Genomic DNA, 22364 nt, shown 5'->3' with positions numbered 1-22364 from the left:
TAAAATTCGAGTTGCCAGGCGACAACCTCGGAACCTGAATGATTTGGAGGCTGTCTGCAGGGAGGAGTGGGCCAACATCCCTGCCGAAATGTGCACAAACCTTGTCACCAACTATAAAAACCGTTTGACATCTGTGCTGGCCAATAATGGCTTTTCTACAAAATATTAACATGCTGTTTGTCCAGGGGGTCAAATACTTGTTTTTCCTCATCAGATGGTTATCAATTTTAATAAATTCATATGATGTGATTTTCTGGAATTTTCTTTGGGATTCTGTCTTTCACTGTTAGAATGTACATATGATTAAAATTGTAGATTGTTGCATTCTTTGTAAGTGGGCAAACCTGCAAAATCAGCAAGGGGTCAAATACTTTTTTCCCCCACTGTAGCTACGGGATGCCAAAATGTAGCTATCCTGCATAATGAACACAATCTTCCATGCAGCAACAGTAGCGCTTGAGCCCTCTCTCCTACACACACATGATCGGACCTAAAGAACTGTACCAGCCTGGTAAAAGGCCGAACCCTGGGCAAGTACATGAACATCCTTACTGGTCAATGTGTCTCTCCAAGCGGTTATCACATGACCAATCTTTAGCTACATGGCATCTTATTATTAAACCCAGGTTTTGAAACACGATGTTCCCATTGTTAATACTCATTATAAATACTTAGAAGTTGAAAGCATACAATTTCTTTAAATGACTTATGCAAATGAAATTATAATTTTCAGGGGCACTACGTGGATAACACACAGATGCAGACAGACAGAATGAACAGGCTCACCTGTCAGTGTGGGTGAGCTCAGTGATGTAGGCGAACCTGGCACGGGGATCTCAAACGCACACAGGAAGCCGTTAACAGACAGACGGACCTTCTGGTTGTCCTGAGGAAAGTTCTAAACACAAAGGATTTGGACATCAGACAGTAGTGTACCGTAATATGAAGGTTAAAACAAGCTGCTGTGAAAGGATCTCATCTGCCACAGTTAAATTCCTCATCAGTGACTCTCTTGTCAAAAGTAAAAGTACCGGTGTGTGGTAGATTCTGATTAATCAGCTTCACATTACAATATCATAACATTTAACAAGACTTAGCTGGATTGGTGGTCAGAAAACGCACAATTTATTGTACGGAATTTAAAACCACCAATAAGTGTGCTTCACCACAGATTTACCTTCTTCTCTTTTACTGTAGTGATAGTGGCATTATAAAGTCAGGTTCATGAGGAAAATATATTGTACATAAAAGTCAAAATTGGAAAAAGAAATAATAATGCAGGCCAGGCAATCACTTTGAGAGGCGGGGTGTCTAATGAGATTGTCTCGCAGTCCAGATGTGGCCCCCAGGCCTGCATTATTATTTCTTTTTCCAATTTTGACTTTATAATGCCACTATCACTACAGTAAAAGAGAAGAAGGGTGTTAAGAGATCAAACTGCACACTGCACCCCCTGTTCCTTTTACTATGTCTTAAAGCAGCCATACAGTAATAACTCATTTAAAGAGTGCATCTGAAACTAAACTCAACTGCGATCACCATAATATTAACATTAGCTGCAGTGAAGCACTGATATTAAAGGCTGAAGGAAGTGAGACAACAGAAGCGGTTCCATTTTCTGCTCCGTAAACAAAAGGCACTGAAGCAAAAATAGGAAGGACGTGCTTATCTGCAGAGCAACAGCAATCATATATCTATATCTATCTATATCTATCTATATATCTATATCTATCTATATCTCTATCGCTATCTATCTCTATATATATATATATAGATAGAGATATATATAGATATAGATATAGATAGAGATATATATAGATATAGATATAGATATATAGTGATATTCAGACTATGTTCTGGCTAACACACCTGCAGTGACTGAAGCCCACATGCAGAATTTAATTCAGTGTTAAATAATATATATAGATGCCTTTTAGTTTCATTTTTGTCTTGGTAAATGTGGAAATAATCCTTGTTATAAGCAGTTGTCAGCACTGTGACAATAGAGATTTTTATGTGCAACATTATTAACTTTACTGGTTTGCCAGCTAAAGCTCATGCCCCTTAAATGAACCAAAAAACACATTCTGTAGTTCTAGTGGCATGTAGCCATGGAGAGTTTATTTTGTGTGTCCAGGTTTTAAGAGATCATTCCCAATGTTGTTGATTTAGTGTTTTAGTATTAAAACATTTTTAAAAGAGGCTAGGCATTTTTTGTGGGTAGACAAAGAAAAGAGAGTTGCCAGTATTTCTCAGTTAATATGCACTCATCCTACTCACTGCAGCTGTGGCTCTCTGGTCTGACTGTGTTCAGTAAGCTGTGTTCTTCTTCCTTTGTTATGTAAGTGTATCACACATATGCAAATAAGGTCATCGGTCCCTACAATTTCTTCATAGCAAATTGTGGTACCGAAGGTAAGAAAATGTGACATTTAACCGTGCTGTCCCGCACAAAGAAAGCGGTTGCCTCTCACCCTCTGAGTTCCAGACTACACTTTCTGCTGTGTGGAACAGTCTCAGTACCTTGATGTTGGAGGCATGGACCTCAGTCAGGAGGATCTGCTCAGGCTTCAGACTGCACAGTTCACTCAGCTGTTTCTTCAGCCCCGTGTATTTCTCATCCATATTCAACCTCAGGCCGTAGCGCACAGGTGTGGAGCCATCCAGTTTAATGACTGCAAACACACCACAACATTGCACGTCATTCAGGTTTTGTTTTTTAAAAACAGAATTCATTGTCAGAAGCTTTTGTCCGGCCTCCTCACCAGTGATCTCCAGATGCATGGAGCTGTCCATGGGCAGGGGCAGAGACAGGAAGTTGAAAGGGTCGAAGCGAGCGCTGATGTGTCCGCAGGTCTTACACTTCACCTGGGACTTGAGCTGGCCGTGAAACAGATCCACCACGATGGAGCGGTTCCGACGCAGGTGGTTCTCCCACGCCTTTATGGTGGAGGAGTAGGGACAGACACACATACATGAACGCGCGCACACAGAGATTGGTGAGATCACACCCCACTAATCCTACAAATCCCTCCACTCAGCACATACAGCATCAATACAGCAACATCTCCAAGTAAAAGGAGAGCTTAGCTGGTGTATCGACCGGTATTGACTGCTCTCTTCTTCTCATCCTTTGTCTCTCAGAGCGGACGTGGATGTGGCAGCTCATTCCTCCTCTAAAGAGGGGAGGGCTCAGTTGATACTGTACTATACAGTGTTCAGAGAGGCCTGATGCTAAAGTCATAACTGCCCTACCCCCACTCCCCCTTGAAATGTTATGCATCGCTTGCCATTAAAGTCAAATGGACAATCTGTTCATTCTGAAGCTGAATATACATGAATATGTTCCCTGATATTGACTTCATCCTCTCCACAGGATACTACACCAACACATTTTCTGCCACAGTTTGAACAATTTTGGTTATTCAACATGAGATGGTTCCTGTATTTGTGTTTTGACTGTGCTATTTTTACAGGTTTGAAGTGGGCGGGCTCAGTCGGGGAAAAAAATGATCTAATATACATCTGAGCACCAATTAAGACTTAACATGTGAATCAAAATGTGATTACAGTTGTCGGATTGTGTGCTTATGTTGCCACCTGCTGTCAATCTCATCTGAAACCACATCACCACAGTCTGGACGAGGCAGAGTTTTTATGGTTGTTAAATAAATTCAAATAATTCATAAATAATGTAAATGGTAAATACACATCCGAACAATAGAGGCCCTTAGATTAGTCATTATCAGCGTTCCAGGAATATAACTACAATGCTGATGGGACATTCTGAGCCTTAGTACTGTCAAAACTATTGATAATGCAACATGAACAAATTCATTTTTGTAACACCTAATCTTATTATTTGTCTTACTTTAATTTGGGATCATAATGATGCTATGTTGTTTTGGAACTACAGTTCAAGTAATTTGGGGTGTTTGGGGAATGTAAACAGGAAGTATAATGAGTCAGATAGTTAGCTGTGGGCTACAACTTTAACTTTTTAACTTTTGTAAGTTTTTATTCTTCCTCCCCACCTTCAAATCTCCCTCACTGTTTGAAAACCTCCGTCTTAGACCATTATGCCAGAGCGAGGTGTATGGTATTAATTTTATTTGTAGATAATAGTATTTGACCAGCAGTGTGATCTCTGACCTCAGAGGCCACTTCCCAGTCAGGCCGGCCATCGCTGTCCTTCAGCTCCACGTAGGGTTTCTCGTGGACTCTGTTTAGATCTTCATGGAGGCCGTCCAGCAGGAAGGCTAGCAGCTCCTGGGAGTCCTGCTGCTGGAAGCCATTAAAGCGCGGGGCGTACTTTGCTATTGTCCACTGGAGAAAAAGTAATAATATCATAAATTGTATTTCTTTGCAAAAGTGCTCCAGTAGCATAAACACCAAAAATAGTGATTCAGCTCCCAGAAAGGGGAAGAATCATGGATCAAAAAAATTACAAAACCTGACCAGACCCATGCACTGCTAACAAGTAAGGAAAGCTACAGCACACAGGCAACTTTAAAACAGATGCTACACTAAAGCTTACTAAAGTCTCAGTTTGCATGGCAGACTGAGAAACTACAAACACACTAATATCTTTCATGAGCAGACAGGAATGAAACAGCCCCTTTACCCTGAGCTTGAGCGGAGCCACGTTCTTCTGTGTCCCGCTCCAAAGCTCCATCACCAGGTCACCGTAACATTTGGCCATGTGACCTCGCATCCCGATAGGATTGGTTCTGTAAACGCACCAACACAGGCCAGTTAAAATGGTAAGGGTCGGGAACAATGGTGGCCAGATTTATGCCAAAGTGATGCACTTAAACGGCACCTGTTGAGCTCATAGAGGTGTCTTCCTGAGATGAAGTAGTCTGTGAGAGGCTTGGTGTTGCTCACACACTGGATACTGGAGTTCATGAAGCAGGTGTTTCCAAGGTTACTGAGGCCAGTGGCTCCTTTCTCTGTAGGAACTGGGATGGAAAACAAGGACATACTTGTCAGATTTAAAGTATTACTCAGCTGAAGAAAAAACACTTAATGAGCATAGCAGGCATTCTTTAGCACTAATGACCAGAAGAGGTCTGCAAATTTCTGCAGAAAATAATATGCACAAGATTATTTTGTTTTACCAAACCATAAAACATCCACATAAGGTATTTCAAGTTGTTAGTAGGCAGCATACTATCACTGCTGAGTGCTGTACTATATCAGTAAGGTCAGAAACAGAGGTGCTCAAAAGACTCCCGGTCTTCCTATCAATTCAATTCAGCTTTATTGTCATGAATGGAAAACAACATTATTGCCAAAGCTACAAATAAATTACAAAAGATCCATCACTCTGGCCCTGACTACTGTCATTACAATTACCTATTACCCAGAATACATTTAAATCACTATATTTTGTTGGAGCCTTTTATTGACAATCATTCAATGAATGATGCTATTTGCCTCCTACTGTATACAGCACAATGAATAGATGTGATGTGTGTGTAATAATTGAAAGATTTGCCATCAAATGTAATGTTTGTGTAACGTCTACCAATGAGAACGGGTTTTTTGGACTCGAACTACCAGTCTGCCGCTGTACAGATCGCTCATCCAGCGTCTTCCCACTTACCTTTGTGTCTGTCCATCTTACTACTGTTGGCAATGAAAGACATCTCCTCAGGCCAGCTCATGTCTTTGTTCCTGACTGTGGAGGAAGAGAAAGGATTTCTGTGATTAAACCATTTCACTTCAGCTTTCATGTGCCATTAGTCAGAACGACCGGTGGTCAATGATAATATCTGTCTATCTTCTTTTTGAAGAGAGCATTGTTGATTCTGGAGACAAATGTTAAGAAGAAAAAGTGGTGGCGGTACCTTCAATCACTAATTGCTGCTCATCCTGGATCTTCAGGCTTTCCAGTGTGTGATCTTCATCGTCCAGGAGGGTGAGGTAGTTCTGCAGGACACAGAGAGGAGAAAACATGCTGAAACTCAGCGTGGTTCATCCAACGGCTTTATAACTTTACATTTATTAGGACTATGGATTTGTGACTCAGATGTTCTTTCCTTAGCTTCAGTTCATTTTAAAAGTAACATTAGACATTCACCCCGTTAGGGGCCCTAAAAAAAATAAGGTAGACCCTGCCAGGACTGAGGTTTGCTGTGCGGTCATTTCATTTAGGAATACATATCATGTAAGCACAAAAAATTATGAAGGTCTTGAAACTACATTTTGACAAGGACCAGTTTAAAGATAGGGCCTCAAGATGTGAGACCCCCACCCTCCCCTTAAGGCCACCAGCTGATATTGTGACTTGTTGGTATATACTGCTAAATACATTTTGCAATTAAAACAGCACAAAACAGCTGACACACAATACGCCTGGGGCTTTTGGAGCACCTGGAGTTTGCCCATTTTGGCCGGGAGACATAATTTCTTTAATTGCCAACAAGCCGATGTTCAATTGTTAATAGTGATACAGATGTTTTTGGACTCAGCTTGCCACTAGCTGATTGATCTTTAAATCTGTAACCTTTTATAACAGGTATTTTTTCCTCATGTAAAAGGTCTTCATTGTGGTTGGACATGTTTCAAACAGCATTTAGACCTTAGGCTGGATTATCAACTGAGCAAAGCAGGAAACTGTCCCAGAGTCCCTGATCTCCAAAAGCCCCAAAAAAGTCCTAGGGGGAACTTCACTCTGTCATTTTGTGGTTCCCATTTCAAAATAAATATACAGAAATCCTGGGGGTTGTAGTTGTTGAGGTGGTAGTGGTCTCTTAATTTCTAGGCTGACACTGTTGAATAGTTTCAATACATCTGGAAAATGGATGGAAAATAAAAGTAAATCCATGACTAGATTAAAACATTATAAAAAGTTTTGGTGTTATAGTGAACCCCCTCCCAACATTATCCTCTACCTTCATCCTTATGAAGACTTTGTTACTGGCTGACCAATATCTGATATTTCATAATGTATAAAAGTAGCGAGGGCTCTTGTGACAGCTTTGCGGCCCACCTCACTGTTGTAGAGCCACAGTCTCATGTCCTCCTCCTTGATGCGTAGTCTCTGAGACAGGTAGAGGTGTATGTCCTTAATGGTTCCCATGCGGCTGAAGCAGCCTGTGTAAGCCAACATCCTCTTCAGAGGAGCGTTGGGGGATGGCACATTACCTGCTAAGGTGCACAAAGAGAACAGAAACATTCACTAACTGGCACAAACACACAGTCTGAACACACTCACTCCCTCTTTTTTTTTATTTATTTTTTTTTTTTTATTTGGTGCATGTTTGTTCTGGTTTTTCCTCAGCTGGAAGGACTTCAACTGACATTTCTTCTTTCGGTTATACCCAAGCCCCCAGATGCAAACAACTCATCAATACCAACAACAGCATTCTGGTGACTGAGGATTAGTTGTAAGGAAGCAGCAAGAAAGGGGTTTTTTTTGTCAATCAGCGCAAACGTGATTGGTCAATCAACTTAGAGGATTTAGTGGACTCAGATTGGATTAAAGGTGGGGTAAGCAATTCTAATCCAATACACGTCTTTTTGTTAAATACAGTGTATCTCCTCATGTATGTGTATGCGTTTGTACACAGCCCTGGCTCTGTCTTACTTTCTAGCTTGCCAAGATACGCGGTTGTTGTGATGTCAGCTATAGTAGCAGGAAAATTGTGAGTATGGCTGTCTGGAGCTGGTGTGCTGGCTCTGGGCCCGTCTCTGCATGTTAGCTTAACAGCAGCAGCTGTAGTGACAGTTTGCGAACCCACAACTTAGCTATCGTTAGTTACATTACTTGCTGTGTTGTTGTTTGCTTTATATCATGATATTTGTCATGGTGTTGGATTTCTCCAGAATCACTTACCCCACCTTTAAATCAAATACAAACCAATCGGTATTAGTCCTGTTAAATAAATTTAAAAACTGATTTGAAAATGATTGATAAAACTACGGATTTTAATATTTGATTTTCAAAAGTTATTTTTTCCCCCCCTATCTACACAGCTTTGCTATTCAATTATACTGAAACATCCTTTACACTTGTTCGAGTGCTCTACCATTGCCTTAGGCTGTCAGGAAGACATTAGATGGAATAAGATGCATAATTAGATCCATTTTAAATGATTTGGCCACATGCTTGAGAGAGGGTTTCAATGCCCAGCAATGACACACGGCTGCTCAGACACAGTATGAGTCATGATGGAAGCCAAGCCTCCACTGGGGACTCAGGTGTGTGCTGTGGCCTGAAACCTGACACGCTGACTTGATTTGGACCAGCGCTCTCATGCTGAGTGCTGATGTCATGCCCAACCTGATTACACTGGAGCAACTGTGTACATCTCCTTGATCTACTTTCTTTTTGCAGTGAGGCATTTTCAGTTTATACTTGTCCATTATATCAAAGGGATAATAAACACTGGAGTGAAATCCTGCTTCAATTATTGTGTGAGTGAGTGGTGCTATGTATAAGATTTCCTTTGTTAGCACATTAGACCTGAATTGATTTAAACGCATTTCAAAAGGAATTAACATGTATTTCCAAGTGTCATCTGTCTCTTAGCTCGATACAAGCAGATTGACGTATGACCAAAAGCACATGTTTTGGGAAAAACAGAAAATGGTATTCAAGCTAGCCGGCTTGAACATGGAACTGCACAAGCAAGGATCGGATCTGAGTTCATACAGATGCATTCATCTGGGCCCATCGACTTTGGTGGAATTTCTACATTAGTAAAGCTTCCTGTTCTACATCTCTGTGAAGGACAACTGACATTAATGGTGGCTATTATATAAAGGCTATTACATATAAAAGGGTTGAAGGGCTCATCATATTTTTATCCACAGTGGAGACATCTCTTCCCGCTGTGATGACATCCCTGCTCAGGGAAACAATGTTTCCACTGGCTCTGACATTTCCACCTGCAGCATGGAATTTCTACCTGTAGTGTTTTGACTTGCAGCTTCTCACAGTAATGCATTTTAAACCAGGTGTAAAAGGGGCCAGCCAGTGGACTTTCATTTTGTTTGCTTTTCTCAACCGTGGTGATTTTGTTTCCTGAATTTCTTTTCTGTGTGTTGTCATTTTTTGACTGATCAGAAAGTTCTGAGTGGAGAAATGGAGCAAGATTAAAATTTGGTCCATTTCCTGTCACAGTCCATCCCAGACTCTTTAAAATACTGTTTCCTTTTGACACTTTGCTTTGATACAGCATAGTAATAATACAGATGAATGTAGAGCACTAGAACAAGTGTCATCAAAACTAATACTTGAATGGCATGGTCTGTGAAGACTGGAAAGGTTCGACAGCTTTTAGAGCGATCAGCAGGCTTTCCCCTTTCATTCATCCCACTGCCCACTCCAGAGCACTGCCAGGGCTGGATCAGCCCACTCCAGGAGGATTAAAAAGGGGGATGCGGGGTAGCTCAATGAAGCATTTGTCGACGGCTTGCTCTGGTCTTGCTGCAGGCTTATGTTACCTCTTTGTGGGGGCAAATATGGCGGGAACATTCGCAGGCTGGTCATACCCATATTGACCCAGATGTTGGACTGGGGGGAGCGTGTAGCAGGCTGCTGACGGAGGAACAGGAGGTAGCGGGGGAAGAGCTCGAGCTCTGCTTGGCCTGTCTTGCTCTCCAGGATAACCTGCATGGGTGGAAGGGAACATTTCAAGTCTCCGCCTTTTCATGAATGGATCATTCCAGAAACCTATGACCAGGGTTCGTCTCGCTCTTGTCTGTAAGGTTGCTTTCAGTCCTGTAGCTTAGGTCAAAACATTTTTTTCTGTCAACAACTTGGTTGTCTTTGATAAGTGGCACTTCACTCTTTCTATAGAGAAAGAAATGGCTCAACCTCTCACTATTGATCACTTACTGCTATTCTATTCTGTGGACTATAATGTAGGGGCAATGGTCAGCTCCCTGAATGCTGCAATTATCATGACAAAGCTTTGGAACATTTTCCTTTCAATGTTTTATTGAACTAACACCAACGCGTAGGCCTTAAAAATTAAACATTCAAAGTATGTGCACGGCATGCCTGTAACTGTCATATCGATATATAGTTTTCAGGGATTTACAGGTCACAAACAGGCCAAGTCTTAATTTCATAGTTTACATCTTTCCAACTGGTAATAAGGTTGATAAAATTGCCAGGGTAATTACTGAGAAACTGGAGCATGGCATCACTGAAAACAAGTTGACAGCTCAACAAAGACGAGCAGTCAGACAGTCTGTAAACAAACCTCCATCTTAGTCAAAGTTATTTAGAGGAGAAAACTCAGGCGGATTATAACTCAAACCATTCGTTGTAAAAAAAATATCTCAATTTACAGACAGACTTTCTGATTCAACGCTGACCTACTGTACTTACTGTGGTTGTGCTCACACACACTTGCCACACTGCCTGTGCAATGAAGGATTTGTACTGACTTTCAGTTCCAAATAAAGTTGTTTAGATAATCTCTTAATAAACTGCTGGCTTCCATTAAACCTCTCTGATCGCCTGGCCGCTTGTGTTTCTTGTCCTGTTGAACTGTGTATGAAAATTCTTTAAAAATAAGACCTTAGTTGTAAAAAAAAATCAAATATTATCCTTTAAGTCTGAGTTGTTCAAGTCTCAAGTCTACAGCTCTGCTGAGTATACTGTGATGTTAATATTTGGCGCATCAAAGTGATAGTGAGGTTCATTAGTTGTTGAGTGGGTGTGCTGTATTCACTCACCGGACGCGGCAGGCTGAGGTTGGCACCGTACCAGTGGTAGAGCGCCCGCCACACCGGCTCTGGCACCGTCTCAAAGTCTCTACCAGGTGCCAGCTGCAAGGAGCGCTTCAGTCTGCCACCCTCCATGGTTAACGTAGGGGCCTGCAGGGGCACAACACAGATATCAGCATTTAAATACATACACCAAAGACACTATTCTGCCTACTTGAATTACAGATAATAGACAGAGACAGTGGCCTAATGCTATGCAGAGGCTGGCAGCCTGCTATCATTACAGCAAAATGTAGAGATAAGACAAAAGGAAAAGGAAGCACCATCTGGTCCCTGGGTGCCTTTGCCAGCAGAGGAGGAGTGCCTCCTAATTGGGAACCTCAGATCATTTCTTCTGTCAAACCAAAGAATAAGCTGGCAAAAATATTCTTCTAACACACTGTTTGTCTTGTTTTAGATGTGCTAAAGATTGCCAAAGTTTTAAAGATGAACAAGCTATGAAAGTTGCTTTAACGGTCTTTCAAAAGGTCTAGATCATATCTATCTTTTAAAAGCATGGCTTTGTAGAACAGCTGATTGCTGTGAACAGAGGGGCTTGGTTCAGAAAGCAAAGCCAGAGGGATTGTACTGATATTTGAGTTTTCCCTAAGTAGCTTCACTGTTCTCATATGTCAAACATACACCAAAGCAAAGCTGTGAACATGATGTATAATCCATGCTACATCATCACCTCCCGACTGTGGCAAGTGGCTTTTCTGATGTTACCACCAGGTTGTGATGATTGGAACTGAAACAGAAATAACTCCGGTCCGCAAATAATAACACAAACTGCTCCAAACACAACACAAAAAGCTTCCCGTTTACCGACTGACAAGGTCGAGGCTGAAGCTCCAGCTTATTACAATACATTAAAAACACACTAATGCCAAAATTCTATGTTTGATTTTATAGTTTTGTCTGTCATCAAATTATATATATAAAAAAAACATTTTCATTCACATTACTACAAATGTTCCAAAAACTACAATGTTTTTTTACATTAACCCTATGCTTCTTAAACATTCTAATTTCTCTCAAATCATATTAGCGTTCTCTAATATTAAAGCACCATTTTGTAAAATACACTTATTTGCTTTCTCTCTCATAATGAGGCTATCTGTGCAGCTAGATTAGCTTAGCATCAAGACAGGAGGCAAGTGGAAAAAATTAGCCTGTTAGCTGTTCCAACAAGAAATAGTTCTAGATCTATACAATCACATAATTGGGACTTTTACCTTTTTATTAATGTGTGGGTTGTGGTAGTGGGGTATTTTTGATCTTTGAACAGCGCCAGATGAGCTGCTTTCACCTGTTTCCAGTCTTTAAGCTAAGCTAGGCTAACCATCAAATCCATAAATTTGAGACCATTTCATTTACTAAAGACTGCATTCATTGTTTCTTTATAGCTACTTTTGTTTACAATTCCAATATTAATTGACTTCAATTATACATTGATGATTTACAACTCTTGTATGTTCGCGCCTGACCTGCGTCCAATTACAATTTCGGCCCGACCACACTGCAATGTAAACTGGCTTACTGGATTCAAAATACAATTTGGAGCTGCATCAAAGACAGATGTAACCATGACCAAAATGACAGTGGTTTTAAATATGAACACCTATGTACTGTCAATAAGATGGACAGACTGTGTGAGGCAGTCTGCTACACATGTCGTTCAACTGACTTGGTACTGCTCATAAACAAAATAAACAAGGCAGCAAACACACACACACACACACACACACACACACACACTTGCCTTCATGAGGTCAGTGGTGACCAGGGGCTGGTTGTCGATGGCTCCAGGTCTTTGTGCTGCCAGCTGGGAGGGGAGGTGGCCGTTGGCTCCAGAAAAACACTGATTGTTGTTGTCCGATACATTGTGCTGACGGGCAAAACAGCTCTCTGTGGCAGAGGGAGCTACCTGGGGGCTCAGGGCTGCTGGGACAGAAGGGAAAGCCAGTGAAGGGATGAGAGGCAGCAACCAGGCAAAACACATACAGGGAGGAAAAAACAGAAATCACACAGAAACATGAAGAGAAAGTTTTACAATTTACTCTACTGTCACGTTGTGATGATTTCTTCAACTGGCCTAAGGTGTTTTCCATTAGTTTGGACTAGTTTGTAAAGATTCCGATATAAGTGCTTAATAGTTCACCAATGTAAAGCCACAACAAAATACTGCATTAGACTGTATCCTAAATAAAAAAAATGGTTAACAACTCTATCCATGGAGCTAAAATAAACTTTGTTGTTCACCCTACCCTATCACTTGGTTGATGGGTTGCTGATTCTATCATTTTAATGTCAGGCTCATCAATGTGCTGCTCTGACTTTCTTTTTTTATTTAGGCAGTGTACTTGGAAAGAAACTTTTGAATTCACGGCAAAAACTTTATTAAACTGGTGTGGACATTGAAGATGTGTAATTTATGCATGTAGTTTTGTTTTTCTATGCTATCTACTGTATGTGCAGTGTGTTCACTGACCAATCTCTGTAGCCTCTGAGGCGCTGGACACAGCATCAGGTGACCTCTCCTCAGTGGGGCTGACTGGGCTGAAGGTTCCCAGTCCTCCCAGTTTGTCTGGCGGGGTGGGCTCCACAGTGGCTGTGGCCATCGGGGTTCGCAATGAGCTCAGGATGGACGGCTGCTCCACCACGATGCCCTTATGCTCCTGGACAGGAAGATAACAGCAGGGACTGCCCTGTCATTGTTTAAAGTGATACCTGAGATTAATGTGGTGCTTGCTTTCATGACAGTCCATGCTTCTGTCCCAGTGTGATGTTACTGTGCAAGATGCAGTGCTAAACCTGGTCCGATAAACTTGCATGTGTAGTTTGAAAGTGATTGGAATATTCTTATTGAAACTGCACAAAATGACGTGGTTGTACATTGTGAAAGAAATACAAAGTCAGAAGAAATAAGAAATGTCAAATTAAAATGATTATCATATACTCAGAACTAGGCTACATTTTCTTAATTATTTACCCTGGTTCGGAGACCTCTAAACTGCAAACCAAATTTCAGATTTTTACAGTGATTCCAATAGATCTACTGTTGTGCTGCTTCACCAGTTGGTAAATGAACAGAGTCGTCACAGAGCCAGGATAGATGGGCAGAAAAACTGACCCCCCAAAATGGCGACGAGTGCCAGTACAGTCACGTCAAAACAACAACTCGTAAATAATTTAACATGACAACCATTAACTGCTCCTAGCAACAGCTGCCACTAACCACTTCAGTGTTGACTGAAAATGGTGTCATTATAGATCGGTTACTGTAAAATAACACACCCTGCCAAACAGGAAATGTCTAACATGAACACATCATCAGACTGAATGATGAAAATAAAACTAAATGGCAACTCAGTTGGAATATCAGCATAAGAAATATATACTTCTTTCTACCAAAAGGTTTAGTAACTTAAGTCACAACCCTGTCCGATAATACATACCTGATATTTACACTTTGAGACTTGTTTTCAAATTGTCTAGCAACGACCCGTATTTTTCTAAATCCCTGTAATGAAACACTAAGCACTTGTGAACTGTCCTTTACAACAATGCATGTAAGGCAACACTGGCAATGACATTATTTAGACAATGCCTGTTTAAAAAGATTATGTAGTATTAATATCAGTGCATTACCACACATTTTGCCTTTGTTAACTTGACTTACGTATTTAACATAGTCCTTCCACTGCTGCCACCACAACATGGAGATGAGAAACCAGTTCTGGCCTGGCTGCAGCCCATGTCTGCTCTCCCTCTCTAACCAGCCCCTATACACCCACAGACAGAAAGAAAGACATAAATACGATAGAAAACATTCATTCAGTCAAACCGTGTATAACTCAAAAGTTGTACACATTGACATGACAGATAAAGAGGACAGGTATGTACCTGATGATTTGTCCCTCCTCCCCAGGAGTACCAGGCCTGAGCCCCAGGACTATGTGGCAGACCTGGACCAAGACAAATACACAAAGATATACAAAACACACAGAAAATGATGATGAATAAATACATGAATAAATACTGTATCTCATTTTCAACACTAATACAAGTTATACAACGCTAGTATGTGGATGTACTGACCTGGAAAAGCAGGTTTAAGAACTCATTGGCTAAAGCGCTCTTCACACTCCAGATCTGGTAGTCCTCCAGGGTCAGGTGACCCAGCTGGTGAGGAGTCAACAAACAGAAATGTCAGCATACTCAGATTCGCTATTTGCAAAACATACACTGCTTTGAGACCTTGAAAAGGATGGAAGAAAATCTACTCATCTATTATGGTTATTGTGGGTGAAAATAGCTTAGAGGTAAGAAAGAAAGCAGGTGACTGGAAGGTTACTGTAGGTGTCCTGGGCAGCTCCCACTGACAAATATGTGCAACTATGTGAATGTGAAGCATGTTGAAGATGGAGTTGAGTGTAAAGTGGTGTTGACTTTCTCTGAATCAAGGTTATAAAAACAAATTATATTACGGGGCAGAGTTCAAAGGATTAACTTCCTGACAGCTACATCAATACTGGTTCTGTCACCAAGATTTGAGTCTCACCTTGGTCGTGTCGTGCATCTTCAGGATGTCCTCCACTATGTCTGACACGCTACTGTGCAGCTCCTGTAAAGTAGCAAACACCGAGCACAAAATGTGACAGGAGTAAATTGTAAGTATATAAGTAAGTAAATAATCTGTAACCGTGAAATCATAACCATAAATATATTTGATCGGGCATCAGCTCAAGCCGGCTCTCTTTACCATTTAAAGAAATACTCTTATTTTGAGAATAAGATGAAGAGATCGATATCGATCTTATGTCAATACAGCCAAGACATTGTTAGATTGTTAGCCTAGCTTAGCATAAGGACTACAGCTACGAAGAAGAGAAGGAGGAGCTGGCCTAGCTTTGTCCAAGGTTGGAAAAAGTACCCGGTAACAACTTTAAAACACATAACCCCCAACATGCTAAAATTGGAATTTGAGGATTTATAGAGAGTTATGTGCTGGAAGCATTTCTTCAAGGCCACGTGCAGTGACTATGTGCAGTCGCATCACACTTCACATTGAGGTTGCGGGGACTGGTGCCATTGTGATTGTACAGAGACCAAAACCTGTTCTCACTAACCAGATCTGGGAACTTTTACTAAAGCTAGAGGTACTGGACAGGGCGCTGTTCGCATAAATAAACTGTTGTTCGTCAAGAAATGCTTCCAACACACACACAAACTCATTGTCAGTTTGACACAAATAAGCACCAGAGAGTCATGAGGTTTCAATGAGACAATGTACTAAATGAAGGAATGTTTGATGTTTAAATCCGTGATAAACCTGTAGAGCAGGGCACTTTATCCACATACAATCTATTTATATATCTATACTCTGTGTGTGTGTGTGTGTGTGTGTGTGTGTGTGTGTGTGTGTGTGTGTGTGTGTGTGTGTGTGTGTGTGTACTTACAGGAAGTGTGTCTGTGCGATTGTCCTTCCACACCTCCAGCAAGGCCACCACCATTTCATGGAGTTCATCTCGAGACAGAACCCCATCGCGGTCCACATCAAAGACTTTGAAGCAAACTGGCAGTGACAGAGAGCAGTGTGGTGGTGAAATACAGATGTGGTTATGAAGCATAATACGGGTTTCTACGGCCTAGAAACCCAACACCATGCTGATCACTCTATCAGCAGGAAATCCAATATGTTTCCATTAGTGGCAGTGCAAATGTAATTTCAAATAATAAAAATTCTGACGACAACAGTGATTGTGCACTAGTGACCTACAGCACCAATCGACAAATTACAATCAAATTACATTTTAACTCCAGATAACAGCAACAAAAAAAGAAGCTGTCTGCACATCTCATGATAAAAAAGTTTGGTGTGATTATGTGAAGCCTCTGGGATTTATTTATCTGTACTGATTTCAAACCACAGCATGGCTTACATTTCTGCCTCTCAGCGATTGGCCCCCTGCAGCATGCAGAGAGTCCACAAGAGATCTCTTTAAAGTCAATGTGATTGTCCCGATTCTCATCAAAGGCATGAAACAAGCCTGCAAAACAAGATCAACAAACACAGATAATATTATACAAAGAACATGTTTTGAACAGGGTTATTTTTCACTGCTAAGGGCTTGTATTTAAAGGTCTAAATACCTACTTAGGGCCTCGATCATCTAATTTATAGATTTATTATTTGACACCCCCAATTATACATATTATCTTACCTTCACTCAGTGAGGCATGGATGGGAGGAGAGACCAATGGGACAAAGGTTTCCAAGTCAAAGCGGCCGGTTCTGGACTGGGCTTTCAGCAGCCAGTAGCGCTTCTCCAAGTCTATAATGTCCGACTCCTCCACTGCAGGACAGGAAACAGAGGAAACCAAAGTCAAAAATACAATCCGTGCAACACTGAAAAGGGATCAGTTCACCGATTCCCTGAGGTTTGCAGTGTTGTTCAATAAAGAAAGAAAAAGTGAAAGTTAAACTACCGGAGCCATGATACACATAATAAGCTTAAAACCACAGTGAGTACAAGTAGCCAATGCAAATGCACTGTATGCAGTATGTAATACATATAGCAAGCAGGTAGCAGCCTTATACTGTATACTATTCTGTGGGTAGAATAAAGTATATGTAGACAATATCATATCAAAGTTATTGCAAGTTGCAGAAGTTAAGTGATAAATAAAGATGATCCACTGGAGGTAAAATAATAGGTAGAGCTGTATAAATGTAAGAACATACAAAACATTGACCTTTCTAAGCTAAAGACTCATGGACAATATACAACAGTATATTATAGAATATTTAATGTCATTTTCTAGAACTGTAACAGAGTATAACGCATAGAAATGTATAAAATGATTAATGAATAATGAATATGGCGCTTAAGTGCAGATCAGCAACATTGTGAGCAACAGTGATAATGTTCTGACTGGTGACTGGTGGGTGGAGAGCTGTTATGGCAGTGTGGGAGTACGGACAGCAACAGTGACACCGCCCCACACTGAGACACACTCCTCATCATATAATAGCTGAAGGAAGAAAGGACCTCCTGTGGCTCTCAGCAGAGCGCCTCAGGGGGATCAGCCTGTCCTAGCTGCCTGACCAGAAGCGGGTGGAAGGTGTTCTTCATGATAACCAACTGCTTGGTCGGTCTCTCAACAGTCAATCTTCAGTCTTATCTGGCAGCTTGTTTAGCCTTATGGCAGTGTCCATCTTCAAACCTTCTCCAACACACCATAGGGTAACAAAGATGACCAAAGTTTCCATTTGTTCTGTTTTTTTTACACAGATTTACAGCGCTTACATGTTGGGATCAAGTGAGGAGCACAGTAAACATAACAGCGGCCATCATACCACAGCAAACTCAAGGCGGGGTTATGTAATTGACTCAACTTGTAACGAAGTGATACCGATCAGACCAATATAGCATATGAAGCTGCAGGGGTCACTGAACCAGCCTCCACCTTTCAGCATGCTAATCCACAGCTTAAGGTAATTGGATTCAGCAGCCAGCGAGCTAGCCTTTGGCGTGGAGACAATTCATATGACAGGTGTCAAAAGACAAACACACAAATCAAATGGCAGTCACTTCCTGGCAGAAAGTGGCCTGTGGCTTCTCAATAGTGCTATTAAAAAAAACCTTCCTGAAAGCTTCTTATAAGCAGCTACTGGTCACAGTTCCAGTCAAATTGTGATGACTGTGGTTGTGGTGGTGCGTGTCCCTCTCTCATCCACGTTTTGAGTCCATGTAGTGCAGAATAACGACTTTGGCCTGACTGGGAGGCCCTCAATCACCTTTACTGCCACTGTTAAACTCCTGGCTCAGACGTTTTAACTTAAACAGACTAAAAGGGAGCAGCAAGTACGAAATCAATGATTTAGAACGTGAAAGGGACTATATGGGGATGACATGGAGGGAATAATGTGAGACTGATAAATAATTAAGGCTTATAGACTAAGGCAGGAGAAAGCATTAGAAACTCATGACTAACTTTCCATCTCAAAGCTCAGTTGGACATTGCTAACTCAACAAAAACCAGGAAGATCATTTCCTACTCAATAAAATCATAAAACAAGCACATGCTCGGCCATGCACTGTGGACCTAAACAATAAAGCTAAGGCTAAAAAGATATATTAAGCTCTGAATATCAGTGAACAGTGGGGGGATGATACTGCAGGCTTTTTGAATACACACATGATTAGTCCTTGTAGACGAGGAGGAAACTAAATAATTGTGTTTCATGCTGAACATGCAGGCAGCTGTGCTACCGTCTAACTGCTAATCTATAAAACTCATTACCCTGACTATGGATCGCCTCCTGCACATCTTCCATCCATGTCAGGGTCGCTCCTTGCTTCTTCAAATATCAGTGTAGCGCGACGTTACGTCAGTGTCACTCTTTGTTATGATGGCAGATGTTAATGATTTGAGTTTGACAGTCTTCTCTGCCAAATGCTAAAAGATTTTAAACGCATTAGTGGAAAAAGAGCCTAAAGACCTAAACTACCGTCACCCTGAAGATATAGAAGACCAGCAGAACGTCAGAGTTGGTTTGACTACTTAGCCACAGGCCTGTAGGCAAACACTGCTAATATAGATTTTTTGGAAACCAAAATATGCCTCACAAGCAGGGCTGGGTGTTCACTGAAAACTTTCAACAATAGTACTACTGTCTCTAATGCTCCACACAAACAGTTATTCATGAGTTAGAAATAATATGATGCAAGCTTTCGGCACCTGACAGGTTCTATGTTCTATGAGCACATATTGGTTGTTAGAAATTCGTTTTGAGGTTTGATCTCAAGCCCTACTCATAAGTCTAACAATGAAAAATTTAAATTCCTACTTATTTCTCTTTTAATGAATGACAAAACTAATCAGATGAGATTACCTTCTCTATTAATGCCACTTAAAAGGTTGAACCAAGCAGAGCTCAAACAAACAGTTCCAACAATAGTTGTTCCAGAAGTGACCATGAACGACAGTTACAAGGTATCTGACATTGAAGAAAAGTACTGGCCACAAATTATTCTGCGTCTGCTTCTGTCTCTAAGGCAGGTGCCTTTTCTGGCCTGATACCCACCTAGAGGTGCTACTCTCTCCGAGTGACAGCAGAGATACCATACCATTATCCAGGGAACATCCTTAGAGAGGTGCTGCCACAGCCAGCATGTACCAGAGAACACTCCTCGTAAGAACGGCTCACAGAAACTACGTCATCCTGCCCGGAAGGCTGTTATTCCCACAGATTTCTACTCTCATAATATTGTGACAGTATCAGAGGCTAGCAAGTTAGCAGAGGATTCACTGTGCTAAGGTCTGCCATGAGTCGAGCTTTACGTTCTTGTCCTGGACAGAGTCATGATCCAGTGTGTCAGTCACTCTCTCTCTTCAAACACACACACACACACACACTTAAGAGGATAAGCTGGGAGCAGGCAGATTAAAGGCAGTGTCCAGGTTCTCTTGACAAGACAGGTTCTTTCCAGCCCTCTGCCCTTAATTGGCAAAATAAAGCCTGGCTAAATTTACTTACCCTGCAACTTTTAAGAACTGTATCACTTCATGTTTTTCCATGTACTCTCTTTAAAATATGTATGGCCCAGAAAAACTGAAGAATTTCTTTGATGACTGGTCCCATGAAGACATAAATATTGACATATAGCACAACACAACTTCTCTTGGACTTACAAATCTAAATTTCTTACATACATACTGCAGTCAAACAAAAAGAGGAAGACACATTTTATAAATATAATCTCTGAATTGAGATCCTGAAAACCAAAATCCCTAAGGTTGCCTAATGGGTCATCTAAAAACATGTTATTGCTGGGGCTGGGTAGTGTTTGAAACGTTTCTACTGGTACAGTTACAATACCTGAGTTTTGGTACGGTTGAGAAGACCTTTCTCTCCTGATATCAATTTTGATACCTCAGCTAAGGGTATTTGCCAAAACCAAGAACCGATCTGATAACAGTAATGTCTTTTTTAAATCAGTATACCTTAATGTGTAAATCTGATATCTGTAAATTCTGACATAAGGTAACATGAGGTCAGGGATATCTGTCGCTCTGAAAGTTAAATCAGCAGCCCGCCCTGCCTGACTGACTGTAACTGACGGAGCCAACACTGAATGTTATAATGAAATTGACCCAAAAATAAGAATCCATATCAGCACTGATGCCAATCCGGTGTACTGAGTTGGTGCATCCCCAACTAAATCTTTGCGATACCTTCTGATAGGCATGCAAACCCAAGTCCCACAAAACTCTTTCTAAATTGAACTAAAGAAGCTGACGTTCTGAAATGTTATATCTCAATGCAATAACTTTGGCTAAATAGAATAAAACAGGCTAAATTATGATTTAAATCAGTAACTATGTGATCAGTGCATAAGTAAACACAATTAGTGACTAGACATTCGATGCATACAGTATTACATTACAAAAGAATTTAAGCAGTGAGGCTGAATTAATGTAGGCAGTGTGGGTTTTTCATATTTTAGTGGGGATGGTGTATAGCCAGGTGTGCAATATCTAAACTTGTAGAAGATTTTGTGTAGGCTTTTAATAAACCAAATCACACCTAAAAATAATAATAAATCTACTATACTACTTTTTAAGTGCCAGTGTATTGTAAAACACTAATTATCTCCTAATAGGGCAAAATTACTTCAGAAAAGCTTTAAAACAGGCTGTCCAATCCAACAAGTGCACCTTTGTTCCTCATTTTAATAGAAGAAACAACTTTCAAAAAATATATATTTATAATTGATCTTCAGGTCAATTAACTTGTTGAGCAGCTGAATACCATTCAGTGCTTCTAGCCTTTTCACTACATAATCACTAACAGGCACGAATAAGACAACACACTCAAATAACTGAAGTCAACCTTGGCAGATGAAGCGGTCAGTACTTCAAATAAAAGAAATATGGATATCACAGCTATCAAGCCTCTATGATCACTTTAACTAGTGCAGTCTGCATGGCGCAGGGCAGAGAGGAAATGGATCTAGATGGCAGCAGGAGGGAGGAGAGGCCTGGCTTGGTGAAGGAGAGATGGAATAATGAAAAAGGAAAATTGAGTGAATGAATGAGGGTGACAAGTCGAGCCGGTCAGTCATTTCCCAGGACACTCACTGTCACTTGTGCAGGGAAAACACAAGTGTATAAAAAATGCAACGGCTTCATCCGAGCTTTAACAACTGTTAAGTCGTCGGTGGCATTTCATCTGTTCTCTATAATGGAGGCAGAGGAAGGTGTAGCAGGGGAACTATCTGCTTCACATCACAAAGACATGGCAGTATAATGCACACACTTCCACATACCTGAAAAGTCCAAATGTAAGTATTTTCAACTCAAGTAACTGGATCTAGGGCCAACAATGTAAACAAATATCTAGAAATAATAATAATAATTTCAGCCAAATGTCCATTTCCACAGTAGAACGACAGTCATTTCAAACTTACTGCTCTGCTGCTTTTAGTTGATCTTTTTAACAGAAATACTATTTTTGATCGATGTTGTCAATGAAACAACATTTCCTGCACAGATGTTTACAATAAAACTGCCTTCCAGAAGTTTCAAGGGCATAATCCCTCTTTTTCATCGTAGGCTTTTAATGT

At 40.9% G+C, this 22364-nt stretch overlaps 1 protein-coding gene across 7 annotated transcripts in view; it reads right to left on the bottom strand.

Moving 5' to 3' along the window:
- The window catches only part of usp32 (ubiquitin specific peptidase 32), a 72301-nt gene that overhangs the window by 18178 nt on the left and 31759 nt on the right, over nt 1-22364 (bottom strand). Inside the window, exons 6-25 of one of the 7 annotated variants that reach the window (XM_046074419.1) lie at nt 16956-17087; nt 16674-16781; nt 16191-16306; nt 15293-15355; nt 14830-14913; nt 14635-14696; nt 14411-14513; nt 13220-13436; nt 12491-12672; nt 10699-10839; nt 9457-9622; nt 6998-7155; nt 5853-5934; nt 5609-5683; nt 4823-4961; nt 4625-4730; nt 4153-4326; nt 2766-2940; nt 2524-2675; nt 787-898 (exon numbers count right to left, since the gene is read on the bottom strand). In XM_046074419.1, the coding sequence (XP_045930375.1) occupies nt 787-898; nt 2524-2675; nt 2766-2940; nt 4153-4326; nt 4625-4730; nt 4823-4961; nt 5609-5683; nt 5853-5934; nt 6998-7155; nt 9457-9622; nt 10699-10839; nt 12491-12672; nt 13220-13436; nt 14411-14513; nt 14635-14696; nt 14830-14913; nt 15293-15355; nt 16191-16306; nt 16674-16781; nt 16956-17087 (2547 nt within the window). The remainder of the gene's footprint in view (nt 1-786; nt 899-2523; nt 2676-2765; nt 2941-4152; nt 4327-4624; nt 4731-4822; nt 4962-5608; nt 5684-5852; nt 5935-6997; nt 7156-9456; nt 9623-10698; nt 10840-12490; nt 12673-13219; nt 13437-14410; nt 14514-14634; nt 14697-14829; nt 14914-15292; nt 15356-16190; nt 16307-16673; nt 16782-16955; nt 17088-22364) is intronic. The other 6 variants (XM_046074420.1, XM_046074423.1, XM_046074426.1 and 3 more) reach the window with 6 other exon arrangements.

The sequence above is a fragment of the Micropterus dolomieu genome, linkage group LG17 (genome assembly GCF_021292245.1).
Source record: "Micropterus dolomieu isolate WLL.071019.BEF.003 ecotype Adirondacks linkage group LG17, ASM2129224v1, whole genome shotgun sequence".
Lineage (NCBI taxonomy): Eukaryota > Metazoa > Chordata > Actinopteri > Centrarchiformes > Centrarchidae > Micropterus > Micropterus dolomieu.
This window is presented reverse-complemented; position numbering and strand designations above follow the sequence as displayed.